This window comes from Somniosus microcephalus, unplaced genomic scaffold (assembly GCF_052327205.1).
Source record: "Somniosus microcephalus isolate GS21.2 unplaced genomic scaffold, FLI_Smic_1.0 unresolved_chr4, whole genome shotgun sequence".
NCBI lineage: Eukaryota > Metazoa > Chordata > Chondrichthyes > Squaliformes > Somniosidae > Somniosus > Somniosus microcephalus.
The window spans coordinates 47759522-47786938 of NW_028225182.1; the positions used below are offsets into that span (position 1 = coordinate 47759522).

At 54.6% G+C, this 27417-nt stretch overlaps 2 protein-coding genes across 11 annotated transcripts in view; one reads left to right on the forward strand and one right to left on the reverse strand.

The window, feature by feature from the left end:
- The window catches only part of mblac1 (metallo-beta-lactamase domain containing 1), a 420822-nt gene that overhangs the window by 195171 nt on the left and 198234 nt on the right, over nt 1-27417 (forward strand). The window lies entirely within an intron of this gene.
- Nucleotides 10182-27417, reverse strand: part of LOC147091036 (uncharacterized) — a 68349-nt gene continuing 51113 nt past the window's right edge. For all 4 annotated transcript variants that reach the window (XM_085977467.1, XM_085977466.1, XM_085977464.1 and 1 more), the window contains 2 exons: nt 12874-13143; nt 10182-11683 (listed from right to left, as the gene is read on the reverse strand). In XM_085977467.1, the coding sequence (XP_085833593.1) occupies nt 11625-11683; nt 12874-13143 (329 nt within the window). In that variant the 3' untranslated portion in view covers nt 10182-11624. The remainder of the gene's footprint in view (nt 11684-12873; nt 13144-27417) is intronic.

The following is a 27417-nucleotide window of genomic DNA, read 5'->3' on the forward strand; positions in this document are numbered from 1 at the left end:
GACTGCAAAAGTCCCCAGACGCAATATTGCTGCAGTCTGGGAACTCCCTCAGAACTCCGCTCAAACGCTAAATGTTGCAATTGAGAATTCTTTCAACACCGACATTTCACTGTCTGCTTGAGAACACCGTGCATGACTTAATTGTCTCATGTGCCTCGGGCTTCATTCGTTTATGGGATGTGGGCATCTCTGGCAAGGCCAGCATTTATTGCCCATCCCTAGTTGCCCCTTGAGAAGGTGGTGGTGAGCCGCCTTCTTGAACCGCTGCAGTCTGTGTGGTGAAGGTGCTCCCACAGTGCTGTTAGGCAGGTAGTTCCAGGATTTTGACCCAGCGACGATGAAGGATCAGAGATATACTTCTAAGTCAGGATGGTGTGTGACTTGGAGGTGAACTTGGAGGTGGTGGTGTTCCCGTGCGCCTGCTGCCCTTGTCCTTCTAGGTGGCAGAGGTCGCGGGTTTGGGAGGTGCTGCCGAAGAAGCCTTGGCGAGTTGCTGCAGCGCATCTTGTAGATGGTGCCCACTGCAGCCACGGTGCACCGGTGGTGGAGGGAGTGAATGTTTAAGGTGTTGGACGGGGTGCCAATCAAGCGGGCTGCTTTGTCCTGGATGGTGTCGAGCTTCTTGAGTGTTGTTGGAGCTGCACTCATCCAGGCAAGTGGCGAGTATTCCATCACACTCCTGACTTGTGCCTTGTAGATGGTGGAAAGGCTTTGGGGAGTCAGGAGGTGAGATACTCGCCGCAGAATACCTAGCCTCTGACCTGCTCTTGTTGCCACAGTATTTATGTGGCTGGTTTAGTTAAGTTTCTGGTTAATGGTGACCCCCAGTATGTTGATGGTGGGGAATTCGGTGATCGTAATGCCATTGAATGTCAAGGGGAGGTGGTTAGACTCTCGCTTGTTGGAGATAGTCATTACCTGGCACTTCTGTGGTGCGAATGTCACCTGCCACTTATCAGCCCAAGCCTGAACGTCGTCCAGGTCTTGTTGCATGTGGGCACGGATTGCTTCATTATCTGAGGCATTGTGAATGGCGCTGAACACTGTGCAGTCATCAGCGAACATCCCCATTTCTGACCTTATGTTGGAGGGAAGGTCATTGATGAAGCAGCTGAAGATGGTTGGGCCTAGGACACTGCCATAGAGTCATAGAGTCATAGAGTAATACAGCACGGATAGAGGCCCTTCGGCCCATCGTGTCCGCGCCGGCCATCAAGCCCTGTCTAATCTAATCCCATATTCCAGCATTTGGCCCGTAGCCTTGTATGCTATGGCATTTCAAGTGCTCATCCAAATGCTTCTTAAATGTTGTGAGGGTTTCTGCCTCCACAACCCTTTCAGGCAGTGAGTTCCACACTCCAACCACCCTCTGGGTGAAAAAGTTCTTTCACAAATCCCCTCTAAACCTCCCGTCCTTTACCTTGAATCTATGCCCCCTAGTTATTGACCCCTCTACTAAGGGAAAAAGCTCCTCAGCATCCATTCTATCTATGCCCCTCATAATTTTGTACACCTCAATCATGTCCCCCCTCAGCCTCCTCTGCTCCAAGGAAAACAAACCCAATCTGCCCAGTCTCTCTTCATAGCTGAAGCGCTCCAGCCCTGGTAACATCCTGGTGAACCTCCTCTGCACCCTCTCTAACGCGATCACATCCTTCCTGTAGTGTGGCGACCAGAACTGCACACAGTATTCCAGCTGTGGCCTAACCAGTGTTTTATACAGCTCCATCATAACCTCCTTGCTCTTATATTCAATGCCTCGGCTAATGAAGGCAAGTATCCCATATGCCTTTTTTACCACCTTATCCACCTGTTCCGCCGCCTTCAGGGATCTGTGTACTTGCACACCCAGATCCCTCTGACCCTCCGTCTTGCCTAGGGTCTTTCCATTCATTGTGTATTCCCTTGCCCTGAGGAACTCCTGCAGCGATGTCCTGGGGCTGAGATGTTCGACCTCCAATCAACACAACCATCTTCCTTTGTGCTAGATATGACTCCAGCCAGTGGAGAGTTTCCCCCTGATTCCCATTGACTTCAGTTTTACTCGGACTCCTTGATGCCAGACTCGGTCAAATGCTGCCTTGATGTCAGGGGCAGTCACTCTCACCTCACTCTGGAATTCAGCTCCTTTGTCCATGTTTGGACCAAGGCTGTAATGAGTTCGGGAGCCGAATGGACTTGGCGGAACCCAAACTGGGCATCAGTGAGCAGGTTATTGGTGAGTAAGTGCCGCTTGATAGCACTGTCGATGACACCTTCCATCACTTTGCTGATGACTGAGAGTGGACTGATGGGGCGGTAATTGGCCGGGTTGGATTTGTCCTGCTTTTTGTGGACAGGACATACCTGGGCAGTTTACCACATTGTCGGATAGATGCCAGTGTTGTAGCTGTACTGTAACAGCTTGGCTAGAGGCATGGCTAGTTCTGGAGCACGAGTCTTCAGCACGATAGCCGGGATGTTGTCGGGGCCCACAGCCTTTGCTGTATCCAGTGCGCTCAGCCGTTTCTTGATATCACGTGGAGTGAATCGAATTGGCTGAAGACTGGCTTCTGTGATGGTGAGGACCTCGGGAGTAGGCCGATATGAATCATCCACTCGGCACTTCTGGCTGAAGATGATTGCAAACGCTTCAGCCTTGTCTTTTGCACTCACGTGCTGGGCTCCACCATCATTGAGGATGGGGATATTCATGGAGCCTCCTCCTCCCGTTAGTTGTTTAATGGTCCACTACCATTCACGACTGGATGTGGCAGGACTACAGAGCTTTGATCTGATCCATTGATTGTGGGGTCGCTTAGCCCTGCCTATAGCACGCTGCGTGCAAATTGGCTGCCGCGTTTCCTACATTCCAACAGTGACCGCACTTCAAAAATACTTGAAGCTGTTTAAAATGATGTAGGGATTTGATTGGGTAGCTGGAGAGAAACTATTTCCTCTGGTGGGGGGGGAGTCCAGAACAAGGGGGCAGAACCTTAAAATTAGAGCCAGGCCGTTCAGGGGTGATGTCAGGAAGCACTTCTTCACACAAAGGGGGGTGGAAATCTGGAATTCGCTCCCCCCCAAAGGGCTGTTGATGCTGGGGGCCAATTTAAACATTCATGGCTAAGATCGCTAGATTTTTGTTGTGCAAGGATACCAAGGGATATGGATCAGAGCCGGGTAAACAGAGTTGAGGTACAGATCGGCCATGATCTCATTGACTGGCGGAACAGGCTCGAGGGGCTGCATGGTCGGCCAACTCTTGTTCCTGTGCTCCTTGAGCCAAGGTCCCAACTATCCATTCCGGTTGACGTTAAAGATTCCGTGACCCTAAAGGAGTTCTCCCGATCTCCCGACTCACATTCCACCCCGCCTCCCCTGCCCCCTCAACCAGTATGACCAATAAGCAAAATGTAACTTGCTGATTAACCTGATTGGAGTTTTTGTGGGACGTGACTGGTGGAAAAATGGCTGCCATGTTTGTCTCCATAGCAACAGCCGACGAAGTTCACAGGTCACCCACCGTGCAAAGTGGCCCGAGGTGATTGATCATTATAGGGCTAAGGAACGGTCTGCGGGACGGCGTAGGTTACAATAAAACTGGGGGCGTGGGCTGTACAGAGGGGGCAGGAAATGAGACACGGTATTCAATCTTAACAAAAAAAGGAAACGTGACGCTTGTAAAGAAGATTTTATTGTAAAAATAGACTCACATATAGCAGGTGATGATCATTCAAAAAACAATCAGATTTATTACACAGTATTTACAATTCAGAAACAGGCCATTCGGCCCGACTGGTCCGTGCCGGTGCTTGTTCTCCACTCGAGGCCCCTCCCGGCCCTCTTCATCTCACCCCACCAGCACAACCTTCTATTCCTTCCTCCCTCATGTGCTTATCTGGCATCCCCATCCATGCGTGATATTTAGTATGAAAACCTGTACACTCATCAATGCCACAGTAAGACCAGCGCAAGCATCAGGCACCAGTTGCCAACTGTGGCGAACATATTCCTGGATGTATCATCACTTATTTCCCCATGTCTGATACTTTTATAACTGACAAACAAAAGCGCGAATTTTTTTTTGATATAAAGCACCATTTTATTTGAAGCCCCGCTGATTTTTCTCCCGGGTGTTGCGCGCCGCGGTGTCCTGGAGATCAATTATTGATTCCTGGAGTCTCCTGGGCAATCCTGGAGGGTTGTGCACCCCCTAGTGCCCACCTACCTTGTCTGCTGGCGCGCTGGTTGATAGTTTTAACAAGTATGGGCACATCCAGAGCAGAGGCAGCGGGCGTTCCCTGCCGTTCTGCAGGGAGGGAGAAATCGGAGGGGTGGGTTAACCCTGGCTGACTGCGGCGCTGAGCTGGCTGTGGTTCAGTGGATAGAACCGCGGCCTCTGTTGTGCCCGAAGGTCGTGGGTTCAAGTCTACCATCCAGAGACTTGCGCGCATAATCCAGACTGACACTCCCAGTGCTAGTACTGAGGGAGCGCGGCACTGTGGGAGGGGCAGTACTGAGGGAGTGCAGCACTGTCGGAGGGGCTGTACTGAGGGAGCGCCGCACTGTGGGAAGGGCAGTACTGAGGGAGTGCAGCACTGTCGGAGGGGCTGTACTGAGGGAGCGCCGCACTGTGGGAGCGGCAGTACTGAGGGAGCGCCGCACCGTCGGAGGGGCAGTACTGAGGGAGCGCCGCACTGTCGGAGGGGCAGTACTGAGGGAGCACCGCACTGTGGGAGCGGCAGTACTGAGGGAGCGCCGCACTGTCGGAGGGGTAGTACTGAGGGAGCGCCGCACTGTCGGAGGGGCAGTACTGAGGGAGCGCTGCACTGTGGGAAGGGCAGTACTGAGGGAGTGCAGCACTGTCGGAGGGGCTGTACTGAGGGAGCGCCGCACTGTCGGAGGGGCTGTACTGAGGGAGCGCCGCACTGTGGGAGGGGCAGTACTGAGGGAGTGCAGCACTGTCGGAGGGGCTGTACTGAGGGAGCGCCGCACTGTCAGAGGGGCACTACTGAGGGAGCGCCGCACTGTGGGAGGGGCAGTACTGAGGGAGCGCCGCACTGTGGAGGGGCAGTACTGAGGGAGTGCAGCACTGTCGGAGGAGCAGTACTGAGGGAGTGCAGCACTGTCGGAGGGGCTGTACTGAGGGAGCACCGCACTGTCGGAGGGGCAGTACTGAGGGAGCGCCGCACTGTCGGAGGGGCAGTACTGAGGGAGCGCCGCACTGTCAGAGGGGCAGTACTGAGGGAGCGCCGCACTGTCGGAAGGGCAGTACTGAGGGAGTGCCGCACTGTCGGAAGGGCAGTACTGAGGGAGTGCCGCGCTGTCGGAGGGGCAGTACTGAGGGAGTGTCGTACTGTCGGAGGTGCCGTCTTTCGGATGAGAAGTTAAACCGATGGCCCCATCTGCTCTCTCATGTAGACGTAAAAGATCCCATGGCACTGGTTTGAAGAAGAGCAGGGGAGTTATCCCCAGTGTCCTGGCCAATAATCATCCCTCAACCAAATTCACTAAAACAGATTATCGGGTCATTATCACGTTGCTGTTTGTGGGATCTTGCTCTGCGCAAATTGGCTGCCGCGTTTCCTACATTACAACAGTGACCACATGCCAAAAGTGCTTCATTGGCTGTAAAGCGCTTTGGGACGTCCGGTGGTCGTGAGAGGCGCTGGAGAAATGCAAGTCTTTCTTTAATCCAGGCCTGCGGATTAGGACAAGGTGGGCGTTAGAACCCTATGGTACCTCACCACCCACCCAGTGCCCACTTCTCCTCCGTGCCATGGGAGATCGGCAGGTCACTTGACCACCAAGGCCGTGCCTGGCTCGGCCGATGTCCACCCGAGGTTTCTAACCAGGTTTACCTCGCTCCATGTCTTACGTCGATCCGAGCCGTCTCCTAGTGAACCCTGGCCCAGAAACCCTTCCCCAAGGCTCGACTCCATCCAGGACAAAGCAGCCAGCTTGATTGGTACCCCATCCACCACTTTAAACATTCTCTCCCTCCACCACCGGCGCACCGTGGCTGCAGTGTGTACCATCTACAAGATGCACTGCAGCAACTCGCCAAGGCTTCTTCGGCAGCACCTCCCAAACCCGCGTCCTCTTCCACCTGGAAGGACAAGGGCAGCAGGCGCACGGGAACACCACCACCTCCAAGTTCCCCTCCAAGTCAAACACCATCCTGACTTAGAAGTATATCGGCCGTTCCTTCATCGTCGCTGGTTCAAAATCCTGAACTCCCTCCCTAACAGCACTGTGGGAGCACCTTCACCACACGGACTGCAGCGGTTCAAGAAGGTGGCTCACCACCACCTTCTCAAGGGCAATTAGGGATGGGCAATAAATGCTGGCCTTGCCAGTGATGCCCACATCCCATAAACGAATTTTAAAAAACTCTTCCCCCCCCAACCCAAGGCGACTGATGTCCCTCTACTGCCTCCCAAGCTAACTTGACCGAGATGAGGAACTCAACCTGGGACCTTCTTAAGTGGTATAAACTGGCACCACACCAAGCTGTGCATTTACCCACTGTGCCATCCGACCCTAAGATAGTTTCATTTTACAAATAGGATAGGATGCAAAAAAATATACACAATAGAATTAATTGCACATGTGCCCTTGATGTGTCTTCTTTGCTGAACTATAGATTCGAAATAAATGCTGTATCCCAAAATGCTCCAACGTCCTTGGAGTCTGGCGATGATTCTGCACTGGCTGGGACTAAAACATTGCACAGGTGGGGGAGGGAATGGACAACTGTTTCCTGGGCTCAGGGCAGAGCACCAGAGGTGAAAGAGGTCTCTGCAGGAGCCAGGAGAAGACCAGGTGGAAGAAGAAATGGACGCAGAGCAACCAAAGAAGGCATGATGGGTCTGGCGAGTGTTAGATGTGTTTATAGAGAGGAAGGAGCCTGAGGCAAAGTGGATAGGTGGGGCTGAGGGATATGGGGAGAAACTGGGGCTGAGGGATATGGGGAGAAACTGGGGTTGAGGGATATGGGGAGAAACTGGGGCTGAGGGATATGGGGAGAAACTGGGGCTGAGGGATATGGGGAGAAACTGGGGCTGAGGGATATGGGGAGAAACTGGGGCTGAGGGATATGGGGAGAAACTGGGGCTGAGGGATATGGGGAGAAACTGGGGTTGAGGGATATGGGGAGAAACTGGGGCTGAGGGATATGGGGAGAAACTGGGGTTGAGGGATATGGGGAGAAACTGGGGCTGAGGGATATGGGGAGAAACGGGCTGAGGGATATGGGGAGAAACTGGGGCTGAGGGATATGGGGAGAAACTGGGGTTGAGGGATATGGGGAGAAACTGGGGCTGAGGGATATGGGGAGAAACTGGGGTTGAGGGATATGGGGAGAAGGTGGTTTAGGTGGGGTTGAGGGATATGGGGAGAAGGTGGGGTTGAGGGATATGGGGAGACGGTGGGGTTGAGGTATATGGGGAGAGGGTGGGGTTGAGGTATATGGGGAGAGGGTGGGATTGAGGGACATGGGGAGAAGGTGGGATTGAGGGATATGGGGAGAAGGTGGTTTAGGTGGGGTTGAGGGATATGGGGAGAAGGTGGGTTTGAGGGATATGGGGGAAGGGTGGGTTAGGAGGGATTGAGGGATATGGGGAGAAGGTGGGTTTGAGGGATATGGGGAGAAGGTGGGGTTGAGGGCTATGGGGAGAGTGTGGGATTGAGGGATATGGGGATAAGGTGGGGTTGAGGGATATGGGGAGAGTGTGGGATTGAGGGATATGGGGAGAAGGTGGGGTGGAGGGATATGGGGAGAAGGTGGTGTAGGTGGGATTGAGGGCTATGGGGAGAAGGTAGAGTTGAGGGATGTGGGGAGAAGGTGGGGTGGAGGGATATGGGGAGAAGGTGGTGTAGTTGGGATTGAGGGCTATGGGGAGAAGGTAGAGTTGAGGGGAATGGGGAGAAGGTGGGTAAGTGGGATTGTGTGATTTGTTGAGAAGGTGGGGTTGAGGGCTATGGGGAGAAGGTGGGATTGAGGGGTATGGGGAGAAGGTGGGTAAGTGGGATTGTGTGATTTGTTGAGAAGGTGGGGTTGAGGGATATGGGGAGAAGGTGGGGTGGAGGGATATGGGGAGAAGGTGGTGTAGGTGGGATTGAGGGATATGGGGAGAAGGTAGAGTTGAGGGATGTGGGGAGAAAGTGGGGTGGAGGGATATGGGGAGAAGGTGGTGTAGGTGGGATTGAGGGCTATGGGGAGAAGGTAGAGTTGAGGGGAATGGGGAGAAGGTGGGTAAGTGGGATTGTGTGATTTGTTGAGAAGGTGGGGTTGAGGGCTATGGGGAGAAGGTGGGATTGAGGGGTATGGGGAGAAGGTGGGTAAGTGGGATTGTGTGATTTGTTGAGAAGGTGGGGTTGAGGGATATGGGGAGAAGGTGGGGTTGAGGGCTATGGGGGAAAGGTGGGGTTGAGGGATTGAGTGATTTGTTGAGAAGGTGGGTAGGAGGAACCGGCATGTACAGAGTTTAAGAACATAAGAATTAGGAGCCGGGAGTTGGCCAATCAGCCCCTCGAGCCTACTCCGCCATTCAATAAGATCATGGCTGACCATCGACCTCAACTCCACTTTCCCGCTCTCTCCCCATACCCCTCGACCCTTGTAGTTCAAATATCTGTCAATCGCCACCTTGAATATATTCACTGACTCCGCCTCCACAGCTCTCCGGGGTAGAGAATTCCAAAGATTCACGACCCTCTGAGAGAAGAAATTCCTCCTCATCCCCATCTTAAATGGGCGACCCCTTATCCTGAAACTATGCCCCCTAGTTCTAGATTGCCCCATGAGGGGAAACATCCTCTCTGCATCGACCCTGTCGAGCCCCCTCAGAATCTTATATGTTTCAATAAGATCCCCTCTCATTCTTCTAAACTCCAATGAGTATAGGCCCAACCTGCTCAACCTTTCTTCATACGTCAACCCCTTCATCCCAGGAATCAACCTCATGAACCTTCTGTGAACTGCCTCCAATGCAAGTATATCCTTCCTTAAATAAGGAGACCAAAACTGTACGCAGTACTCCAGGTGTGGTCTCACCAACGCCCTGTACAGTTGCATCAAAACTTCCCTAATTTTATACTCCATTCCCTTTGCAATAAAGGCCAACATTCCATTAACCTTCCTAATTACTTGCTGTACCTGCATGCTAACTTTTTGTGTTTCATGTACGAGGACCCCCAGATCCCTCTGTACCGCAGCTTTATGTAGTCTCGCTCCATTTAAATAATAATTTGTTTTTTCATTCTTCCTTCCAAAGTGGATAACCTCACATTTTCCCACATTATACTCCATCTGCCAAATTCTTGCCCACTCACTTAACCTCTCTATATCCCTTTGCAAACTGCTTGTGTCCTCCTCACAATTTGCTAACCCACCTATCTTTGTATCGTCAGCAAATTTGGCTACAGTACACTCGGGCCCTTCATCCAAGTCATTAATGTAGATTGTAAATAGTTGAGGCCCCAGCACTGATCCCTGTGGCACCCCACTAGTTACTGATTGCCAATCGGAAAATGACCCATTTATCCCGACTCTCTGTTTTCTGTTAGTTAGTCAATTCTCTATCCATGCTAATATATTATCCCCAACACGGTGAGCTCTTATCTTGTGCAGTAACCTTTTATGTGGCACCTTATCGAATGCCTTCTGGAAGTCCAAATACACCACATCTACTGGTTCCCTTTTATCCATCCTGTTTTTTACATCCTCAAAGAACTCTAGTAAATTTGTCAAACACCATTTCCCTTTCATAAAACCATGTTGACTCTGTTTGATTGTATTATGATTTTCTAAATGTCCTGCTATTACTTCCTTAATAATGGTTTCCAGCATTTTCCCGATGACAGACGTTAGGCTAACTGGCCTATAGTTTCCTGCTTTCGGTCTCCCTCCTTTCTTGAATAGGGGCGTCACATTTGTCGTTTTCCAATCCACTGGGACCTCTCCAGAATCCAGGGAATTTTGGTAGATTACAACCAATGCATCCTCTAAGGAAACAGGGCTGAGATCCATCAATCAAGCTGGGCCTACTGGACTTTCCTATTCCTAAAAATTCTGATGTAGCCGAGTGATGTGAGGAGCCAAGGACCAGATCCATCAACGAGTCATGTCATTTTTGGGATGAGGTCATGGCTTGGTGACCTATTGGTTGTAACGTACAGACCAGAGGCGCGGAACGTATTCTAAAATGCTGGAGTAATATTTAATAGCGGCTTATCTTGCATATTACATACTTTTAGCAGACAGTGACAGTCACAAGGTAAGCATGTGGATTTTTTTTCTAATGGGAGGAAGCAAGGCCCATAATGCTGGACATCACGAAGATTGGAAGAGTAGGAGAGACGGTGCGGTTAATCCAGATAGGCGACAGCTAACTTGTGGTTTCGAAACCCCTGAAGATTGTTAAGTAGGGAAGACTGAGAGAGGAGAGATAGTTGCTCAGTTTAACTTGCGGTTGTAAAGCCCCTCAATGTAGAAAAACGTCACCAAGTGCTGAGAAAGATTGAGCCAGTGTCAGGGAGAACGCAATGAGTAGATTCAGGAGAGAAGTTAGGAAACATTTCTTCGCATAAAGGGTGGTAGAAGTGTGGCACCCTCTCCCACAATAAGCATTAGATGCTAGCTCAATTAATAATTTGAAATCTGAGATTGATAGCTCTCTGCTAGACAAGGGTATAAAGGGATATGGAGCGGATGGTGGGTGGATGGAGTTATGGAATGGCGGAACAGGCTCGAGGGGGCTGAATGGCCTCCTCCTGTGCCTATGTTCCTGTGAGGCTTGATTTAATTCAAAAAGAAATAGGAGTAATGCACTCGGCGCCCCTCGAGCCTGCTCCGCCATTCAATAAGATCATGGCTGCTCTTGTACCTCAACTCCACGTCCCTGCCCTATTTCGACGTGGTAACGATGCAGGGAGGAGGAAGGATATAGCTGGAACTCGGGAGGAGGCCTCGGTAAAGTCGAACAGTGTCGATCCACAATGCAGACCCAAATTGGTGTCCAACCCGTTGCGTTTGGCTGAGGTGATGTTCTTGGCAGATTATTGGCCGGCGCTCGGTGTCTTGGCGCTGGTGACTCACAACGGATCTGTTGCGCCGGTGGCTCAGGATGGAGAAGGCACTGGACGCGCACTGCCGGCGTCGTCCTGTTTGGTCCCCTCGTTCGTTGATCGTCGCGTTGCATTTATACAGGGCCTTTAACGTCGTAAAACATCCCAAGGTGCATCACAGGAGCAATTATCAAACAAAACTTGACATCGAGCCACTTAAGGAGATATTAGGGCAGGTGACCAAAAGCTTGGTCAAAGAGGTCGGTTTTAAGGAGCGTCCTAAAGGAGGAGAGAGAGGCGGGAGAGGTTTAGGGAGGGAATTCCAGAGCTTGGGGCCCAGGCAGCCGAAGGCACGGCCGCCAACGGTGGAGCGATTCAAATCAGCGAATGCTCAAGAGGCCAGATTAGGAGGAATGCAGAGATCTGGGAGGGTTGTAGGGCTGGAGGAGGTTACAGAGATAGGGAGGGGGCGGGGCGAAACCATGGAGGGATTTGAACGTTTAGCAACGACAGGCATTGAAAGTGCAGACGGTTGGCGTCATCCTCCATATCGGCTGGTGCGAGCGGCTTGTCTACAAAGCGTCGTGAACATCTTCAGTGCTTTTGTTTGGAGCCATGTGATACTCAGGATCTGAGAGAAAGAAGTTGGGTAAAAATGAGAGTAAGTCCTACGACCGAGCTACTATCACTTTGTTAAAAATTAATTCTGGGGATGTGGGTGTCGCTGGCAAGGCCAACATTTATTGCCCATCTCTAACTGCCCCTTGAGAAGGTGGTGGTGAGCCGCCTTCTTGAACCGCTGCAGTCCGTGTGGTGAAGGTGCTCCCACAGTGCTGTTAGGGAGGGAGTTCCAGGATTTTGACCCAGCGACGATGAAGGAACAGCCGATTGTATGCGCCTGCTGCCCTTGTCCTTCTAGGTGGAAGAGGTCGCGGGTTTGGGAGGTGCTGCCGAAGGAGCCTTGGCGTGTTGTTGGGCGCCATTTTATTCCAAAGGCCAGCCCTGGGCGGCAGTGGTTGAGGCCTGGTTCCTGGCCAGTTTAAGGGACCTGTTGGAGTGGGAGGGGTTGGTGATGGCACACGGTGGAATAGCATTTCGTACAATCTAATCTAAGGCTATTCCAATGGAGCGCCGGTGGTTTTAGTGCTTGGCTGTGCACTGAGCCTAAGTCAAGGTTTGGACTTAGATGCGCTTCCTCCCGTGGCCGAACAGCCCGCCAGCACTCACTAGTCACACCCACGCAGGATCAACGGCAGAGGCACTAGGGGAACTGAACCCGACTCCTGCTCAAGAGAGAGGAACGAGCCCATCCTAACGGGGCCGGAAGGGCTGCCCTGTTTATTTGTTCCTGGGATGTGGGCGTCGCTGGCCCTAATTGCCCTCGAGAAGCTGGCGGTGAGCCGCCTTTCTCAACCGCTGCTGTCCGTGTGGTGAAGGTGCTCCCACAGTGCTGTTAGGGAGGGAGTTCCAGGATTTTGACCCAGCGACGATGAAGGAACAGCCGATATGTGTTTCCAAGTCAGGATGGCTGCGGAGCACGGGAACAGGTAGAGCCCAGCTCTTCCCGCTGGAGGCCCTTAACTGCAATTGTGGAATAAAAGTCTGCCTGAAAGGACGTAGGTTCAACAGTAACTTTCAAAAGGGAATTGGATAAATACTTGAAAGGGAAAGATTTGCAGGGGTTCTGGGGAAAGAGCAAGGGCTAATCAGACAGCTCTACCATAGAGCCGGTACAGGCACGATGGGCCGAATGGCCGCCTTCTGGGCTGTTTGGTTCTACGATCCTGTGAATGAAATGTTTAAAGGGACAGTCACCCTTACCTTTCCGTCCTTTCTTTCTGCAGTGCAGGTAGGCGATGACAGAGAGAAGTAGGAGGGTGGCGGGTACGAGAATCAGCACCGCCACCTCACTGTTGGCCAGTTGCTTCCTTGGGCTCTCGCTGTCCTCCTGCCTGCTTGCTCCAGAGCTGTCCTGGGCCGGGCCGAGCTTCAGCGCCGGGGAAACCGTGGTGTGTCCCTCCGACCGTGCCTCCCCCGGGGTGGAGGGAGGGTCCCAGATCTCCGGGGGCCTCTCCTCCAAACCCCCGCGTCCTGTCAACAAACACAGAAAGCAGCCGTTAGTGGCGGAGGCCGGAGACTCACAGGAACAGGCCATTCAGCCTCTCGAGCCTGTTACATAGGAACAGGAGGAGGCCATTCAGCCCCCAAGCCTGTTACACAGGAACAGGAGGAGGCCATTCAGCCACTTGAGCCTGTTACACAGGAACAGGAGGAGGCCATTCAGCCCCTCGAGTCTGTTACACAGAATGAGGAGGAGGCCATTCAGCCCCTCGAGCCTGTTACACAGGAACAGGAGGAGGCCGTTCAGCCCCTCAAGCCTGTTACACAGGAACAGGAGGAGGCCATTCAGCCCCTCGAGCCTCTTACAGGAACAGGAGGAGGCCGTTCAGCTCCCTCGAGCCTGTTACACAGGAACAGGAGGAGGCCATTCAGCCCCTCGAGCCTGTTACACAGGAACAGGAGGAGGCCGTTCAGCCCCTCAAGCCTGTTACACAGGAACAGGCCATTCAGCCCCTCGAGCCTGTTACACAGGAACAGGAGGAGGCCATTCAGCCACCAAGCCTGTTACACAGGAACAGGAGGAGGCCATTCAGCCCTCGAGCCTGTTACACAGGAACAGGAGGAGGCCATTCAGCCCTCGAGCCTGTTACACAGGAGCAGGAGGAGGCCATTCAGCCCTCGAGCCTGTTACGCAGAAACAGGAGGAGGCCATTCAGCCCCTCGAGCCTGTTACACAGGAACAGGAGGAGGCCATTCAGCCCTCGAGCCTGTTACACAGGAACAGGAGGAGGCCATTCAGCCCTCGAGCCTGTTACACAGGAACAGGAGGAGGCCATTCAGCCCCTCGAGCCTGTTACACAGGAACAGGAGGAGGCCATTCAGCCCTCGAGCCTGTTACACAGGAACAGGAGGAGGCCATTCAGCCCTCGAGCCTGTTACACAGGAACAGGAGGAGGCCATTCAGCCCTCGAGCCTGTTACACAGGAACAGGAGGGGGCCACTCAGCTCCTCGAGCCTGTTACACTGGAACAGGAGGAGGCCATTCAGCCCCTCGAGCCTGTTACACAGGAACAGGAGGAGGCCACTCAGCCCCTCGAGCCTGTTACACAGGAACAGGAGGAGGCCATTCAGCCCTCGAGCCTGTTACACAGGAACAGGAGGGGGCCACTCAGCTCCTCGAGCCTGTTACACTGGAACAGGAGGAGGCCATTCAGCCCCTCGAGCCTGTTACGCAGAAACAGGAGGAGGCCACTCAGCCTCTCGAGCCTGTTACACAGGAACAGGAGGAGGCCGTTCAGCCACTCGAGCCTGTTGCACAGGAACAGGAGGAGGCCATTCAGCCCCTCGAGCCTGTTACACAGGAACAGGAGGAGGCCATTCAGCCCCTCGAGCCTGTTGCACAGGAACAGGAGGAGGCCATTCAGCCACTCGAGCCTGTTACACAGGAACAGGAGGAGGCCATTCAGCCCCTCGAGCCTGTTGCACAGGAACAGGAGGAGGCCATTCAGCCACTCGAGCCTGTTGCACAGGAACAGGAGGAGGCCATTCAGCCACTCGAGCCTGTTACATAGGAACAGGAGGAGGCCGTTCAGCCTCTTGAGCCTGTTCCGCCATTCAATGAGATCGTGCTGGTCTGTATTGTAACTCCATCTACCCGCCTTGGTTCCATAACCCTTAATACCCTTACTCAAAAAAAAATTTCAATAACAGTTTGGAAATTTTCAATTGACCCCCAGCCTCAGCAGCTTTATGGGGGAGAGAGTTCCGGATTTCCACCCTTTGTGTGAAGAAGTGCTTCCTGACATCACCCCTGAACGGCCTGGCTCTAATGTTAAGGTTCTGCCCCCTTGTTCTGGACTCTCCAACCAGAGGACATACTTTCTCTCAATTTACCCGATCAACTCCTTTAATCATTTTAATCACCTCAATTAGATCACTCCTTAATCTTCTATACTCGAGGGAATGCAAGCCTAGTCTGTGCATAGAGTGCCCTCATAATTTAACTCTTTGAGCCCCGGATCTCCATAAATACCATGGGTTTTGGTAGCTTCCTCGGGGATTGGTAGATAACCGCAGAGATCGGTATATACCCTGGGGATCGGTCAACCAAGAGTATCAGCTGTGGTGCAGTGGGTATCACCCTCGCCTACTGAGTCAGAAGGTTGTGGGTTCAAGTCCCACTCCAGAGACTTGAGCACAAAAATCTAGGCTGAAACTCCCATTGCTGTACTGAGGGAGCGCCGCACTGTCGGAGAGCCAGTACTGAGGGAGCGCGGCACTGTCGGAGGGGCAGTACTGAGGGAGTGCTGCACTGTCGGAGGGGCAGTACTGAGGGAGCGCCGCACTGTCGGAGGGGCAGTACTGAGGGAGTGCTGCACTGTCAGAGGGGCAGTACTGAGGGAGCGCCGCACTGTCGGAGGGGCAGTACTGAGGGAGTGCCGCACTGTCAGAGGGGCAGTACTGAGGGAGCGCCGCACTGTCGGAGGGGCAGTACTGAGGGAGTGCCGCACTGTCGGAGGGGCAGTACTGAGGGAGCGCCGCACTGTCGGAGGGGCAGTACTGAGGGAGTGCTGCACTGTCGGAGGGGCGGTACTGAGGGAGCGCCGCACTGTCGGAGGGGCAGTACTGAGGGAGCGCCGCACTGTCGGAGGGGCAGTACTGAAGAAGCGCCGCACTGTCGGAGAGGCAGTACTGAGGGAGTGTCGGAGGGGCAGTACTCAGGGAGCGCCGCACTGTCGGAGGGGCAGTACTGAGGGAGCGCCGCACTGTCGGAGGGGCAGTACTGAGGGAGTGCTGCACTGTCGGAGGGGCAGTACTGAGGGAGTGCTGCACTGTCGGAGGGGCAGTACTGAGGGAGTGCAGCACTGTCGGAGGGGCAGTACTGAGGGAGCGCCGCACTGTCGGAGGGGCAGTACTGAAGAAGCGCCGCACTGTCGGAGAGGCAGTACTGAGGGAGTGTCGGAGGGGCAGTACTCAGGGAGCGCCGCACTGTCGGAGGGGCAGTACTGAGGGAGCACTGCACTGTTGGAGGGACGGTACTGAGGGAGCGCCGCACTGTCGGAGGGGCAGTACTGAGGGAGCGCGCACTTTCAGAGGGGCAGTACTGAGGGAGCGTGCACTTTCAGAGGGGCAGTACTGAGGGAGCGCGCACTTTCAGAAGGGCAGTACTGAGGGAGCGCCACACTGTTGGAGGGACGGTACTGAGGGAGCGCCGCACTGTTGGAGGGACGGTACTGAGGGAGCGCCGCACTGTCGGAGGGGCAGTACTGAGGGAGCGCCGCACTGTCGGAGGGGCAGTACTGAGGGAGCGCCGCACTGTCGGAGGGGCAATACTGAGGGAGCGCCGCACTGTCGGAGGGGCAGTACTGAGGGAGCGCCGCACTGTCGGAGGGGCAGTACTGAGGGAGCGCCGCACTGTCGGAGGGACAGTACTGAGGGAGCACCGCACTGTCGGAGGGGCAGTACTGAGAGAGCGCCGCACTGTCGGAGGGGCAGTACTGAGGGAGCGCCGCACTGTCGGAGGGACGGTACTGAGGGAGCGCCACACTGTCGGAGGGACGGTACTGAGGGAGCGCCGCACTGTCGGAGGGGCGGTACTGAGGGAGCGCCGCACTGTCGGAGGGGCAGTACTGAGGGAGCGCCGCACTGTCGGAGGGGCAGTACTGAGGGAGCGCGCACTTTCAGAGGGGCACTTTCAGGGGGCAGTACTGAGGGAGCGCGCACTTTCAGAAGGGCAGTACTGAGGGAGCGCCACACTGTCGGAGGGTCAGTGACGAGGGAGAGCCGCACTGTCGGAGGGGCAGTACTGAGGGAGCGCCGCACTGTCGGAGGGGCAGTACTGAGGGAGCGCCGCACTGTCGGAGGGGCAGTACTGAAGGAGCGCCGCACTGTCGGAGGGGCAGTACTGAGGGAGCGCCGCACTGTCGGAGGGGCAGTACTGAGGGAGCGCCGCACTGTCAGAGGGGCAGTACTGAGGGAGCGCCGCACTGTCGGTGGGGCAGTACTGAGGGAGCGCATCACTGTCGGAGGGGCAGTACTGAGGGAGCGTGCACTTTCAGAGGGGCAGTACTGAGGGAGCGCCGCACTGTCGGAGGGTCAGTGATGAGGGAAAACCGCACTGTCGGAGGGGTAGTACTGAGGGAGTGCCGCGCTGTCGGAGGGGCAGTACTGAGGGAGTGCCGCAGTACTGAGGGAGCGCTGCACTGTCGGAGGGGCAGTACTGAGGGAGCGTGCACTTTCAGAGGGGCAGTACTGAGGGAGCGCCGCACTGTCGGAGGGTCAGTGATGAGGGAGAACCGCACTGTCGGAGGGGTAGTACTGAGGGAGTGCCGCGCTGTCGGAGGGGCAGTACTGACGGAGTGCCGCAGTACTGAGGGAGCACCGCACTGTCGGAGGGGCAGTACTGAGGGAGCACCGCACTGTCGGAGGGACGGTACTGAGGGAGCGCCGCACTGTCGGAGGGGCAGTACTGAGGGAGCGCCGCGCTGTCGGGGGGGTAGTACTGAGGGAGCGCCGCACTGTCGGAGGGGCAGTACTGAGGGAGCGCGCACTTTCGGAGGGGCAGTACTGAGGGAGCGTGCACTTTCAGAGGGGCAGTACTGAGGGAGCGTGCACTTTCAGAAGGGCAGTACTGAGGGAGCGCCACACTGTCGGAGGGTCAGTGATGAGGGAGAGCCGCACCGTCGGAGGGGCAGTACTGAAGGAGCGCCGCACTGTCGGAGGGGCAGTACTGAGGGAGCGCCGCACTGTCGGAGGGGCAGTACTGAGGGAGCGCCGCACTGTCGGAGGGGCAGTACTGAGGGAGCACCGCACTGTTGGAGGGGCGGTACTGAGGGAGCGCCACACTGTTGGAGGGACGGTACTGAGGGAGCGCCAAACTGTTGGAGGGACGGTACTGAGGGAGCGCCGCACTGTCGGAGGGGCAGTACTGAGGGAGCGCCGCACTGTCGGAGGGGCAGTACTGAGGGAGCGTCGCACTGTCGGAGGGGCAGTACTGAGGGAGCGCGCACTTTCAGAGGGGCAGTACTGAGGGAGCGTGCACTTTCAGAGGGGCAGTACTGAGGGAGCGCGCACTTTCAGAAGGGCAGTACTGAGGGAGCGCCACACTGTCGGAGGGTCAGTGACGAGGGAGAGCCGCACTGTCGGAGGGGCAGTACTGAGGGAGTGCCGCACTGTCGGAGGGGCAGTACTGAGGGAGCGCCGCACTGTCGGAGGGGCAGTACTGAGGGAGCGCCGCACTGTCGGAGGGGCAGTACTGAGGGAGCGCCACACTGTCGGAGGGGCAGTACTGAGGGAGCGCCGCACTGTCGGAGGGGCAGTATTGAGGAAGCGCCACACTGTCGGAGGGGCAGCACTGAGGGAGCGCCGCACTGTCGGAGGGGCAGTACTGAGGGACCGTCGCACTGTCGGAGGGGCAGTACTGAGGGAGCGCCGCACTGTCGGAGGGGCAGTACTGAGGGAGCGTGCACTTTCAGAGGGGCAGTACTGAGGGAGCGTGCACTTTCAGAGGGGCAGTACTGAGGGAGCGTGCACTTTCAGAGGGGCAGTACTGAGGGAGCACCACACTGTCGGAGGGTCAGTGACGAGGGAGAGCCGCACTGTCGGAGGGGCAGTACTGAGGGAGCGCTGCACTGTCGGAGGGGCAGTACTGAGGGAGTGCCACACTGTCGGTGGGGCAGTACTGAGGGAGCGCCGCACTGTCGGAGGGTCAGTGATGAGGGAGAACCGCACTGTCGGAGGGGTAGTACTGAGGGAGTGCTGCGCTGTCGGAGGGGCAGTACTGAGGGAGTGCCGCAGTACTGAGGGAGCGCTGCACTGTTGGAGGGGCAGTACTGAGGGAGCGGCGCACTGTCGGAGGGGCAGTACTGAGGGAGCGCGCACTTTCAGAGGGGCAGTACTGAGGGAGCGTGCACTTTCAGAGGGGCAGTACTGAGGGAGCGCATCACTGTCGGAGGGGCAGTACTGAGGGAGCGCCGCACTGTCGGCGGGGCAGTACTGAGGGAGCGCCGCACTGTCGGAGGGGCAGTACTGAGGGAGCGCCGCACTGTCGGAGGGTCAGTGACGAGGGAGAACCGCACTGTCGGAGGGGCAGTACTGAGGGAGTGCTGCACTGTTGGAGGGGCAGTACTGAGGGAGCGGCGCACTGTCGGAGGGGCCGTCTTTCGGACGAGACGTTAAACCGAGGCCCCGTCTGCTCTCTCAGGTGGACGTAAAAGATCCCACGGGCCCTATTTCGAAGAAGGGCAGGGGAGTTCTCCCCGGTGTCCTGGGGCCAATATTTATCCCTCAACCAACATAACAAAAAAATGATCTGGTCATTATCACAGTGCTGTGTGTGGGAGCTTGCTGTGCACAAATTGGCTGCCCCGTTGACCACATTTCAAATAGTACTTCTAATAAAGCACTTTGAGACATCTGGTGGTTGTGAAAGACTTTCTTTCTTTTCCAAGTCACTAATCCTGTTACAATCTAGGGGCCTCGCGGAATTTAATCCCAAATTCCAGTCCTGCTCCCCCACCCTCAGCCTGTCATTCCTCCTCGTCACCAGGCTTTTAAATCCAAACCTTGTGTCAGCTAATCATCGCTTGCTCATTAACCTCGTAGTCTTTACAACCTTTAGCAGCCCCCTCACTAAATATACAGCTACTGAAAAATAAAAGCAGCTCCAGCTCTGGGCACCAGAACAGTTCGGAATCTAATTAACTGGGGTTAGAGGGAGTTGTAAAAAAAATACGAGGCTTGGACCGGCATCTATAACATTCATCGAACAACAGTTATTCAGCGAAATCAATTCCCACTTTCCTAAATTCTCAAGTAGTGTGTGCGTGAGTTCTGCCAAATCCTACTTCCTCAGAACACAAGGCTGCAGTTGATTTCAACACAGACACAGGCCATTCGGCCCAACTGGTCCGTGCCGGTGTTTCTGCCCCTCGTGAGCCTCCTCCCACCCGTCTTCATCTCTCCCCCCGTCAACCTCAAGGTCAAGGCTGACCTGTGATCTAACGCCATCTACCCGCCTCCATCTCACCCCGTCAACCTCAAGGTCAAGGCTGACCTGGACCTAACGCCATCTACCCGCCTCCATCTCACCCCGTCAACCTCAAGGTCAAGGCTGATCTGTGACCTAACTCCTCCCACTCGCCTCCATCTCACCCCGTCAACCTCAAGGTCAAGGCTGATCTGTGACCTAACTCCATCGAGCCGCCTCCATCTCACCCCGTCAACCTCAAGGTCAAGGCTGACCTGTGATCTAACGCCTTCGACCCGCCTCCATCTCACCCTCCGTCAACCTCAAGGTCAAGGCTGATCTGTGACCTAACTCCATCGACCCGCCTCCATCTCACCCCGTCAACCTCAAGGTCAAGGCTGTCCTGTGACCAAACTCCATCGACCCGCCTCCATCTCACCCCGTCAACCTCAAGGTCAAGGCTGACCTGTGACCTAACGCCATCGACCCGCCTCCATCTCACCCCGTCAACCTCAAGGTCAAGGCTGACCTGTGACCTAACGCCATCGACCCGCCTCCATCTCACCCCGTCAACCTCAAGGTCAAGGCTGACCTGTGACCTAACGCCATCGACCCGCCTCCATCTCACCCCGTCAACCTCAAGGTCAAGGCTGACCTGTGACCTAACGCCATCGACCCGCCTCCATCTCACCCCGTCAACCTCAAGGTCAAGGCTGACCTGTGACCTAACGCCATCTACCCGCATTGGTTCCGTAAACCTTTATTACACTTACCGAACAAAAAAATCAATCTCAACAACAACAACAGCCTGTATTTATATAGCGCCTTTAACGTAGTAAAACGTCCCAAGGTGCTTCACAGGAGTATTATAAGACAAAAAAATTTGACACCGAGCCACACAAGGAGAAATTAGTGCACGTGACCAAAAGTTTGGTCAAAGAGGCAGGTTTTAAGGAGCGTCTTAAAGGAGGAGAGAGAAGTCGAGAGGCGGAGAGGTTTAGGGAGGGAATTCCAGAGCTTAGGGCCCAGGCAACAGAAGGCACGGCCGCCAATGGTGGAGCGATTAATATCAGGGATGCTCAAGAGGGCAGAATTAGAGGAGCGCAGATATCTCGGGGGGTTGTGGGGCTGAAGGAGATTACAGAGATAGGGAGGGGGGAGGGCCACGGAGGGATCTGAAAACAAGGATGAGAATGTTGAAATCGAGGTGCTGCCGGACTGGGAGCCAATGTAGGTTGGCGAGCCCAGGGGGTGATGGCGAACGGGACTCGGTGCAAGTTAGGACACGGGCAGCCGAGTTATTGAATTGCATCTCGGTTTTGAACTTTTCAATTGACCTCCCCGGGCCTCAAGAACATATTGGGGGTTGCGGTTGATCGGGGTGAGGTGAAGGAGGGCGGGAGCCGGGGAGGAGGGGCAAGTGGAGCCAAAACACCGGCACGGATCAGTTGGGCTGAAGTGGCCTGGGTCCGTTCGTGCAGTTTTGGTCGCCTTATCTGAGGAAGGATGTTCTTGCCATGGAGTGAGTGCAGCGAAGATTCACCAGACTGATACCTGGGATGGCAGGAATGATGTATGAGGAGAGATTGAGTCGATTGGGCTTATACTCGCTGGAGTTTAGAGAATGAGAGGGGATCTCAGTCCAGAACCAGGGGTCACAGTCTAAGGATAAGGGGTAAGCCATTTAGGACAGAGATGAGGAGGAATTTCTTCACCCAGAGAGTGGTGAACCTGTGGAATTCTCTACCACAGAAGACAGTGGAGGCCAATTCATTAAATATATTCAAGAAGGAGTTAGATATATTTCTTAAGGCTAAAGGGATCAAGGGATATGGGGAGAAGGCAGGGACAGGGTACTGAATTTGGATGATCAGCCATGATCTCATTGAATGGCGGAGCAGGCTCGAGGGGCCGAATGGCCTACTCCTGCTCCTATCTTCTATGTTTCTATGCTTCTATGTTCTGTAAATGCTTTGCACACTGCAGCCTGAGAATTGAAGAAGTTAACCTCACTCACAGTCCGCCTGAGAGCTTAGCAAAGTGGGGGTTGATAATAGTTGGCAGATGACTTTTAAAGATCTTGGGCCAAGCATTTGTTTCATAAGAGTTGGCCAAGCGCTGATCTTTTATATGAGGCGCAGATTTATGTTCGAAATTCAGTAACCAAATACCTAGGATGGCAGGAATGACGCATGAGGTAATTCAGTACTGCTCCTCCGACAGTGCGGCGCTCCCTCAGTACTGCCCCTCCGACAGTGCGGCACTCCCTCTGTACTGCCCCTCCGACAGTGCGGCGCTCCCTCAGTACTGCCCCTCCGACAGTGCGGCGCTCCCTCAGTACTGCCCTTCTCACAGTGCGGCGCTCCCTCAGTACTGCCCCTCCGACAGTGCGGCGCTCCCTCAATACTGCTCCTCCGACAGTGCGGCGCTCCCTCAGTACCGCCCCTCCGACAGTGCGGCACTCCCTCTGTACTGCCCCTCTGACAGTGCAGCGTTCCCTCAGTACTGCCCCTCCGACCGTGCAGCGCTCCATCAGTACTGCACTGGGAGTGTCAGCCTAGATTTTTGCAGGTTCTGGTACTGATTCTGCTGTTGCCATTTACCCCTCCTCTAGACCCATCTTTTTTTTCTTAACTTGACCCATTACCATCTCCTTTTGCCTCCAAGCATCATCCCTTTTGTCATTTAATCTCACCTGCCTTCCACCCTATCACAGACCTTCCCTTTTGTTTTTCCTTCCCCCCCCCCGCCCCCCCGCCCCCTTTCCCTGGCTTTGTACTTGCTTAAGACCTGTTACATCTCTAACCTTTTCCAGTTCTGACAAAAGCTCACCAAATTTGCTGGAGTTCTTTGAGGAAGTAACATATAGGGTGGATAAAGGGGAACCAGTGGACGTAGTGTATTTAGACTTCCAAAAGGCATTTGACAAGGTGCCACACAAAAGATTATTGCTTAAGATAAAAAATCATGGGATTGGGGGTAATATTCTGGCATGGATAGAGAATTGGCTATCTAACAGAAGGCAGAGAGTTGGGATAAATGGTTCATTCTCAGACTGGCAATCAGTAACTAGTGGTGTTCCGCAGGGGTCAGTGCTGGGTCCCCAACTCTTTACAATCTATATTAATGATTTGGAGGAGGGGACCGAGTGTAACATATCAAAGTTTGCAGATTATACTAAGATGGGAGGGAAAGTAGTGAGTGAGGAGGACATAAAAAACCTGCAAGGGGACATAGACAGGCTAAGTAAGTGGGCAGAGATTTGGCAGATGGAATACAATACTGGAAAGTGTGAGGTTATGCACTTTGGCAGGAAAAATCGCAGAGCAAGTTATTATCTTAATGGCAAGAAACTGGAAAGTACTGAAGTACAAAGGGATCTGGGGGTCCTGGTGCACGAAACTCAAAAGGTTAGTATGCAGGTGCAGCAAGTGATTCAGAAGGCCAATGGGATGTTGGCTTTCATTGCTAGGGGGATAGAATATAAAAATAGGGAGGTATTGCTTCAGTTGTACAAGGTATTGGTGAGACCGCACCTGGAATACTGCATACAGTTTTGGTGTCCATACTTAAGAAAAGACATACTTGCTCTCGAGTCAGTACAAAGAAGGTTCACTTGGTTAATCCCGGGGATGAGGGGATGGACATATGAGGAGAGGTTGAGTAGATTGGGAATCTACTCATTGGAGTTCAGAAGAATGAGAGGCGATCTTATTGAAACATATAAGATTGTGAAGGGGTTGGATCGGGTGGATGCGGGGAGGATGTTCCCGATGATGGGTGAAACTAGAACTAGGGGGCATAGTCTTAGAATAAGGGGCTGCTCTTTCAAAACTGAGATGAGGAGTGTGATGAAATATTTCCATTCATCACTGCCTGTGACTGAGATCGGTTTCAGTGTCATTTCCCTTCCCCCAGACCTCATTGTATTGTGTACTGGAATGTGCTGTATTGTATACTGGAATGTGCTGTGTGTAGGGCTCCGCCCATACCTGGCCCCGTTTGTAAGCTAGCTTCAGTCTAGCCACAGTCTCCAGAAGGACGACATCTCTCTCGCTTACGTGTTTCGTTCTAAGTTAATAAAAGCCTTGTTTTGTTCTGCTACCTTCGAGTCTCGGAATTATTGAGGCACATCAAGGAGGAACTACTTCACTCAGAGGGTGGTAGGTCCATGGAATATGCTGCCCCAAAAAGCTGTAGAAGCTACATCATTACATAAATTTAAAACAGAAATAGACAGTTTCCTAGAAGTAAAGGGAATTAAGGGTTACGGGGAGCGGGCAGGAATTTGGACATGAGTCTAGGTTCGGATCGGACATGGCCCTGTGGGTAGCGGAGCGGGCCCAGGGGCCGTGTAGCCTGATCCTGCTCCTATTTCGTGTGTCTAATTCTGTTAGATTGAGGAGATGGTTCTGTGATAGTAGATTGGCGGTTAGGATCAGATCAGCCATGATCTTATTGAATGGCGGAGCAGGCTCGAGGGGCCGATTGGCCTACTCCTGCTCCTATTTCTTATGTTCTTATGTGAGGTTTAGCGGGGGAATTCCAGAGCTTAGAGCATAAGAACATAAGAAATAGCAGCAGGAGTCGGCCATTCGGCCCCTCGAGGCTGCTCCGCCATTCAGTAAGATCATGGCTGATCTTCTACCTCATCTCCACTTTCCTGCACTCTCCCCATATCCCTTGATTCCCGTAATATTCAAAAATCTATCGATCTCTGTCTTGAATATACTCAATGACTGAGCCTCCACAGCCCTCTGGGGTAGAGAATTCCAAAGATTCACCACCCTGAGTGAAGAAATTTCTCCTCATCTCAGTCCTAAATGGCCGACCCCTTATCCTGAGACTGTGACCCCTGGTTCTAGACTCCCCAGCCAGGGGAAACATCCTCCCGGCATCTACCCTGTCAAGCCCTGTAAGAATTTTGTATGTTTCAATGAGATCACCTCTCATTCTTCTAAACTCCAGAGAATATCGGCCTAGTCTACTCAATCTCTCCTCATAGGACAATCCCCCCACCCCAGGAACCAGTCTGGTGAACCTTCATTGCACTCCCTCTATGGCAAGTATATCCTTCCTTAGGTAAGGAGACCAAAACTGTACACAATACTCCAGGTGTGGTCTCACCAGGGCCCTGTATAATTGCAGTAAGACATCTTTACTCTTACACTTAAATCCTCTTGTAATAAGGTTCGGGCCCTGACAGTATTTCCATCATTTTCAGTTTATATTTCAGCTAAAACAACAGCCCTGATCCTCTGGGCATACGAGAGGGTAACAGCAGGGCCATGTTGAAAGATTATTTAGCCGTTCTCGACGTCCAGCTGTAAATATTCTGGCGCCTGGCCCTGAGATCTTCGATTCTGAACTTCCTGTTTGCCTGGGCTTCTTTGTTTGCCTCACTGCTGTCCCCAAGGACTGAAAAACATCCGGATGTCGTGGCTGGAGGCGGGAGCGCGAGCGCTTGCACTGAAGTGTTCAGCGTGTGGATCCCTGACCCGAACTTAACCCCTGTCCACTGCTATGCAACCTGCAGCACTGATCTGCTCCTTCTCCGCTCCCCCGCCCCGCTCCGCCCCGCACCCTCTCCTGACCTCGGGATGTCTGTCAGTGGCTCAGAGGGCAGCACTCTCTCTGGCCTCTGAGTTAGTATGTCATGGGTTCGAGCCCCACTCCAGAGACTCGAGCACAAAATCTAGACTGACACTCCCACTGTAATACTGAGGGAGCGCCGCACTGTCAGAGGGGCAGTACTGAGGGAGCGCCGCACTGTCGGGGCAGTACTGAGGGAGCGCCGCACTGTCAGAGGGGCAGTACTGAGGGAGCGCCGCACTGTCGGAGGGGCAGTAATGAAGGAGCACCGCACTGTCGGGGCAGTACTGAGAGAGCGCCGCACTGTCGGAGGGGCAGTACTGAGGGAGCGCCGCACTGTCGGAGGGGCAGTACTGAGGGAGCGCCGCACTGTCAGAGGGGCAGTACTGAGGGAGCACCGCACTGTCGGGGCAGTACTGAGAGAGCGCCGCACTGTCGGAGGGGCAGTACTGAGGGAGCGCCGCACTGTTGGGGCAGTACTGAGGGAGTGCCGCACTGTCGGAGGGGCAGTACTGAGGGAGCGCCACACTGTCGGAGGGGCAGTACTGAGAGAGCGCCGCACTGTCGGAGGGGCAGTATTGAGGGAGCGCCGCACTGTCGGAGGGGCAGTACTGAGGGAGCGCCGCACTGTCGGAGGGGCAGTACTGAGAGAGCGCCGCACTGTCGGAGGGGCAGTACTGAGGGAGCGCCGCACTGTCGGAGGGGCAGTACTGAGGGAGCGCCGCACTGTCGGGGCAGTACTGAGGGAGCGCCGCACTGTCGGAGGGGCAGTACTGAGGGAGCTCCGCCCTGTCGGAGGGGCAGTACTGAGGGAGCGCCGCACTGTCGGAGGGGCAGTACTGAGGGAGCACCGCACTGTCGGAGGGGCAGTACTGAGGGAGCGCCGCACTGTCGGAGGGGCAGTACTGAGGGAGCGCCGCACTGTCGGAGGGGCAATACTGAGGGAGCGCCGCACTGTCGGAGGGGCAGTATTGAGGGAGCGCCGCACTGTCGGAGGGGCGGTACTGAGGGGGCACCGCACTATCGGAGGGGCGGTACTGAGGGAGCGCCGCACTGTCGGAGGGGCAGTACTGAGCGAGCGCCGCACTGTCGGAGGGGCAATACTGGGGGAGCGCCGTACTGTCGGAGGGGCAGTACTGAGGGAGCGCCGCGCTGTCGGAGGGGCCGTACTAAGGGACGCCGCACTGTCGGAGGGGCAGTCTTTCGGGATGAGACGTTAAACCGTGGCCCCGGCTGCTCTAGCAGGTGGACGTAAAAAAATCCCATGGCCACTATTTCGAAGAAGATCAGGGGGAGTTCTCCCCGGTGTCCTGGGGCCAATATTTATCCCTCAATCAACATCACTAAAAGCAGATTATCTGGTCATTATCACATTGCTCTTTGTGGGAGCTTGCTTTGCCTAAATTGGCTGCCGCGTTTCCCACATTACAACAGTGGCTACACTTCAATAAAAGTGCTTCATTGGCTGTGAAGTGTTTTGGGACGCCCTGACGTGGTGAAAGGCACTATAGAAATGCAAGTCTGCCTTTCTTTCTTCTCCAGAAGGTCGTGGCTCGGGCCGGTTCGCACTCACCAAACTAGCCATTCTTCACCAGTGGGCCCAGGGCGCCGAGTGTCGGTGGGCTATTCGGCTATGGGGTGCCTCGCAGTTCAACCCTTCCATTCTGCCCTCAAGCCAATACCATCCACGTGCTCGTCGCTCGAGTGGGTGGGGAGTGGTCTCGTTCACCGCGGCCTGCCGGGGA